The 6,080-nt window shown below is 44.3% G+C and overlaps 1 protein-coding gene across 1 annotated transcript; it reads right to left on the bottom strand.

Moving 5' to 3' along the window:
• Positions 1–945: 945 nt before the first annotated feature.
• On the bottom strand, positions 946–5,345 carry LOC147638666 (pentatricopeptide repeat-containing protein DOT4, chloroplastic-like). Its single transcript, XM_086798617.1, has 2 exons — positions 5,129–5,345; positions 946–5,012 (listed from the first exon to the last, which is right to left on the bottom strand). Exon 2 carries the CDS (start codon positions 4,678–4,680, stop codon positions 2,554–2,556), a length of 2,127 nt encoding a protein of 708 aa, XP_086654743.1. The 5' UTR covers positions 4,681–5,012; positions 5,129–5,345; the 3' UTR covers positions 946–2,553.
• Positions 5,346–6,080: the final 735 nt, after the last annotated feature.

Below are 6,080 nucleotides of genomic sequence, written 5' to 3'. Positions count from 1 at the left end.
GTTTTGCATCATTCTAATAAAAGCAAATACACCATCCATGGTGGGGACCCTACAGAGGGTATTCGGGACCCAATACTGTGTCCTCTTCTCCCTCTCTCTCTCTGTCTAATTTTCTACACATCTACATTCAGTTTTGTGAGTTAATTTCGTCTCGCGACAAGTGTGCTGATTTCTGAGCATTGAAGTTATCAATCTCCCCTGAAGATTCCGCATGCTACAGGCCTGGTCCTGACCAGTTCAGCCCCTGTACATCAGCATATGCTTTCACAATATCAAAGGCTTCATCAACATGGGTTCATCAAGTGCCTCATCATCCACACTTGAGCCCGGGGTTGCAGTGTCATGTAAGCGTTGCCGTAAAAGGTGTCTCGTTATCAACGCTCTTCCAAGCAAGGGGGATTCCTCTTCCTCAAATAAGATTTTAAGTTTGTGTTTCATGTCAAGGGTTCTCTACCCGAGGTGTCCCCCCAAATCTGAATTAAATAATTCTTGTATGTGTTCTTTTCTCTTATATGTTTATAATGCTCCTTTATTCCACTTTACCCTTGTTTAAAGCAAGGGGGGAAATATTGTGGTTGAAACCAATGTGGGACATGGACCACTAACTCCCAATGTTACCTTGGCCTCTGAGTCTAAGTTGGGGACAAGCTACATGAACCTTTGAGCCAAGCATGATAAGCCTCTAAGCCATGCTAGTGTTGAGCCTCTAAGCCACGCATGATAAGCCTTTGAGCCATGCTAGTGTTAAGCCTCTGAGCTTGCTGAGGCCAAGCTCACAAGCCTCTGAGCCAAGCTTACCAACCTCTGAGCCAAGTTACATGAACCTCTGAGCCTCCTACTAGAACTGTTACATGTGGAAGCTCTAGGAGTCTTCTTTTGGCCCTAAACACCATCTTGGAACATGTTGATGCAAAACGCAAGCAGAAGATAGAGAAGAGAGAGAGAGAGAGAAAGTTGAGCATTCAATATATTATAATGTACAAAAAGGTAGTACAATCTATACAACCATAGGTTGCCTTCATGAAAAGGTAGAACACCCTATTCTATGTCTAAGTCTAAGACCCAACTCATGAAGAATTGAATGATCTAAGCATTGAGCCAAAGTGCCCTTTTATAGGGCTGAAAACCCCTTGTGGACTGGCTGACCTGCTGTCGGCCAGCTGCAGGACAAATAATCACATACATTGCTGCAGCCAACAGAGAACTCCTTCACACCTGGCCAACAGCCTCCTGTCCTTTTTCACAAAAAGATCCTCTCAAAACCTAGTAGAAAAAGCTCCAATAAATCTTCTAATCTGGTTCTTTATCTGTTTCCCTTCAGGGAGTAGCCTTGGGATTAGTCAGCACATGTCTTGCACATAGCATCCCCCTTTGCTAAACTTGATGACGGGATTCCAAATCTTTGTTCTTGAATGACTGTCATCATCCCATTATCTATTCATGGAGTCCCAACCTGTCATCCTTCCCTTCCTGGCAACCTTTTCACTAAAAACCTTGCCTATCTCCAAATCCACTCTAACTTTGATGAAGATCTGTGCATCTGTTACATTCTATCCCCTTTCCATTCCTGCCCTGTCCTTGAACACTATCTCTGGTCTTCTTTCCTGAGTTTTAAGTGTGGTCTTCTTTCCTGAGTATTAAGTGTGGCACTCTCACTCCACCCCTTGGAGAATCATCCTCTCCTAAAACATGCCAAGTTTGGACCAAAGATGGAGCATGTGTATTCCTGCCTAGCATGTGAAAGTTCCTCATCACACTTCCACCTTTGCTCCAAAGGGTGGTTTGTTGGGTATTCGGAGCCTCGTGTAGGTGTGTGTGTACCACTGTTTGTGTACTCATGTGTGAAGTGTGCTTGTGTGTGAACCCACCGGCAGTTTTCCGTTGGTACAAAAGAGGCTCTTGCTGCAAGGTTCTCCAATAACTCCTCAAATTTCTATTCCTCGGGCAGTTTGGTTTGATGACGATCAATTCACACACAAGTCATGCCCATTGCTGAGAGCTTATCACGGGATGCTGACCAGTCCACACCAGCTGGACAGGCAACCAGAGTCCAGACAGACATGTAGGACAGGCCAGGCAGCCACATGGGGCAGGCCAGGCAGCAGTTGGGCACAGTCCGGTAGCAGGTCAAGCAGGCTGACCCAGATAAATAGACGTGGCTCCTCCCCAATTATTGATAAATCAGATATTCGGCCTTCATCAGCGTCGGGACTCGGAGCAGCCAGGGGAGAACATGTGCACATCTGTAGGAGGAAATCAGCAAATAATCACCCCAATGAGTGAGGGAGACAGCTTTGTCATCAACTTGTGTGCATCTCTCGTTTTGTTGATTACTTTGTATTTCCTAGGCAGTTAAAATGCATTTTTTTTTTGGTATAATTGATAAGAGTTCTCAAGATTTATGCCATGTTGGAGTAAACCCTTTTGTGTGTGCTTGTGTTTGCATAAGTCTTTCGCTGTGATTCCCTCTCTGTTAACACTCCAATTACACCAATGGGCTGGTCTCAATCCAGCTCTTTTCTTGCTTCTTGGATGCTCCTACATTCAATCTCATCATCTCAATCTTTGTTGCATCCTCCCACATTGAGCATCATCAGCATATAAATTGGACATCAAGGAGAATAGCACACTGTCATTCTCATCCAATCGCAATGCACTTTCAAAAGCATGTTTACCAATATCCACATTGCTGCACATTCGGCAAGCACTCAAGAGAGTACTCCACGTCACAAGAGTGGGTTGAAGGGGCATCTTCTCCAGCATCACAACAGCCTCCTCGAGTCGTCCTGCACGACCTAGAAGATCAACCATGGCATTGTGGTGCTCAATAGTCGGTGTGATTTTGCACTCTTTACTCATAGCCTCAAAAAACTTCTGGCCCCTGTCCACAAGACCAGCATGACTGCAGACAGTGAGAACACTAAGAAAAATTATCCCCTCGGGCCGTATGCCTTTCTCCCTCATTTTCTCAAACAAATGAAAGACCCTTTCAATTTCTCCTCGGCGGGTGTACCCTGCAATGAGTGTACTCCATGTAACTTCATTTTGAACTGGCAGCTCATCAAAGATATCCTGTGCTTCTGCCAGTGAACCATATTTGGAATACATATCCACCAAAGTGCTCGCAACAAAGGGATCGCTCTCAAATCCCTCCTTGACAATTTCAGCATGCATTTCTCGACCCTTGCCTATTGCTCCTATGCTGACACAAGCCTTCAAGGTGCAAGAAAAGGTCGAGTCATTGGGAGACACGCCCTCCAGTTGCATCTGTTCCAAGTAGATCAGAGCTTCATCACCGAGACCATATTCAGCAAACCCTCCGGCCAGTGCAGTCCACGAGACTACATCATGGGCAGGAAGACGGTTGAACACTGCCCTTGCTTCTGTATGCGCACCAAATTTGGAGTACATATCAACCAATCCAGTGCCAACGACAGCATCCCTATCAAATGCCAGTTTCACAATCTGAGCATGTAATTCTTTGCCCCTATCTATTGCCTTTATGCTGCCACAAGCTTTCAAGCTGCAGACTAGTGAACCAGCATCTGGAGATAGACCTTCTATCTGCATCATTTCCAGACATTTCAGTGCTTCCTCACCAAGCCCATGTTCAGCATACCCTGAGATTAATGCAGTCCACGCAATCGCATCTCGAGATGACAGCTCTTCAAAAATATCCCATGCTTCTGCAAGTGACCCACATTTGACGTACATATCAACCAGCGTGCTGCCAACTGGCAGCCCACCTTCAAATTCCTCTTTCACAACCTCAGCATGTATTTTTAGGCCCCTATCTATGGCATTTAGGCTGGCACAACCTTTCAAGCTGCAAACAAAAGAGCCAGCATCTGCTGGCACACCCTCCGTTTGCATGGTATCGAAACAGTCTAGTGCTTCCTCACCATGCCCATGCTCAGCATACCCTGCAATTAATGCAGTCCATGATACAACATCTCGAACTGGCATCTCGTTGAAAAGTTCCTGAGCTTCTGCAAGTGAGCCACATTTAGCATACATATCCAACAAAGTGCTGCCAACAAAAGGATCAAAATCAAAGCCCTCTTTGACAACCTCGGTATGTATTTCTCGGCCTCTTTCTAACCACTGCAGCCTAGCACAAGCTTTCACTAGAGCCTGAAATGTAAATCCACTGGGATGTACATGATTCTCTTGCATCTTCAAGAGCAGGTTAAAAGCATGTTGAAACTCCCCACACTCGATATACCCTTGTATGAGAGAACTCCAAGAGTACTCATTCTGATAAACCAGCCTGCGGAATATGTGCTCGGCATCTACCATACTTCCACAATCCACAAGTGTTGGGACAAGGAAGTTCCCCAGTGCTTCATGAGCTTCCAGCCCACTATCCTGGATGTGTACGATCACACGCTTGGTATATGCTAGGATTTTCCTTTTTCTGCACTTTTGCAAGATGCAGATGAAGTCCTCTATTGACGGAAGCTCATCTATTTGTTCCAAAGATGTGAGTGTCTCGTCCAGGCTTAATGATTCCCAAGAGCTCTTCTCTCTTACATATGCTTTCAATGTAGCCACTTGTGATCTAGGCCTCAAGTTGGGCTTGCATATGGGTCTATGATCAGTTGGATTTTGGTTTTGTTCAAAAGTGGGTGTCCATAAGCCAATGGACACCAAAGAAAGGGAGCCCAGACTCGCTAGCATAGCTTGCCAGCTCCTTCAAGAAGGTAGAGTGTACACAGTCTGGCCAGGTCTGGTCGGAAAATGCTCTATACCCATTCATTCCTTTGCTTCAAGATTCTATGATAATACATCAGTCGATGTTTATGCAATATATGCTTGAAACATGGAGTCCTCAGAATAGACTGGGTGCAAATGCATTACTTCTCTCCAAGCCCGGGTTGTAGGCCAGTTTCCGTCTACGCACGCCAGGCTCGCTGCAGCCTAGTATTCTAATCCATGTCTGAGTGGCCCCGATCCGAGGTACAAACCTTGGGAAGTATCACCACAGACGTGTGCGGGCATCCCTGGTTGTACTGGATAAAATAATCACATAATTCATAAGGCTATATAACTTTTGCCATTACCGTTCCATCATGACTTAACAGTGAAAACTCTCATGCTCGTGCAGAAGAGAGTGTAGAACGCTTACCACTACTGCTTTGATCCCATCCATTCCCTTCCGTGCTTCTTTGGCCCGCATCTGTCCTATCAATTAGATATAAACCCTATTATTTTCTCATCCCATTGCGTAACTCCACAAATCAAATTATTATTGTTAATCTCTTCTCCGTGTGCCTGCAATGCAGAATGCAGGCGGACGCCGGTCTTCGTAAAAGGATGGATCAAGTAACCTTTGCTTAGAAAATAAATGATTTTAAGAATACCTTATATGTATTTAGTTTATGAGTGCCCTCTTTGCAAAAGGGTACCCTCTTTTTTAAGGTCTTTTTTGTGAGTTGTTTTATTGGTCCTCCCTCTTAACATTGCGAGAAGTGGACATTGGGTCACTCAAAGCTCATTTTGTCAAATGTGCCAGCTTTCAACAGTGGTGATCTAGTGATCAATGCAGTTTGAGTAGATGATTATCTTTAAGAGTTTCATTATCGATCAACTTGTTTGGTCTTACTAAAATACAGTTAGTTGCATTAGTATATTAAAAGCTGGAGCACAAACTACCTCTCTAAAATAGCTTATGGTTGCAAGTGAATCATGCGAGATTTAACTATGTATTGCAAGCGTTGTGCACTTACAGCTTTCGAGCTCATGAATTAGACAAAAGCCTTCTGTAGTTTTATAACTCACAGTAGGGTGTTTGGCTCCATAATTATTATTGAGCAAATTGGTTTTTAGCATGTGGTAGGTTGGAAGAATCAAAGGGGTGGGGCTAGTAGTTTGTGTAGCCTCGAATTAGATAAAGTCCTTTTTTATAACTCACAGTAGGGTTTTTGGCTCCGTAATTATTACCAAGCAAATTGGTTTTTAGCATGTGGACAATGGGGCGATTGCTTTTGAAAAATCCCTTAAATTTCTGAAATTGGGCAAATATTTTCTAAAACCCTTCAAAACGGCCAAAATTTGGGTGAATGTTTTAAGATGCCGGG

The sequence above is a fragment of the Cibotium barometz genome, chromosome 5, assembly GCF_041138505.1.
Source record: "Cibotium barometz isolate CiBa-2024 chromosome 5, ASM4113850v1, whole genome shotgun sequence".
NCBI lineage: Eukaryota > Viridiplantae > Streptophyta > Polypodiopsida > Cyatheales > Cibotiaceae > Cibotium > Cibotium barometz.
This window is presented reverse-complemented; position numbering and strand designations above follow the sequence as displayed.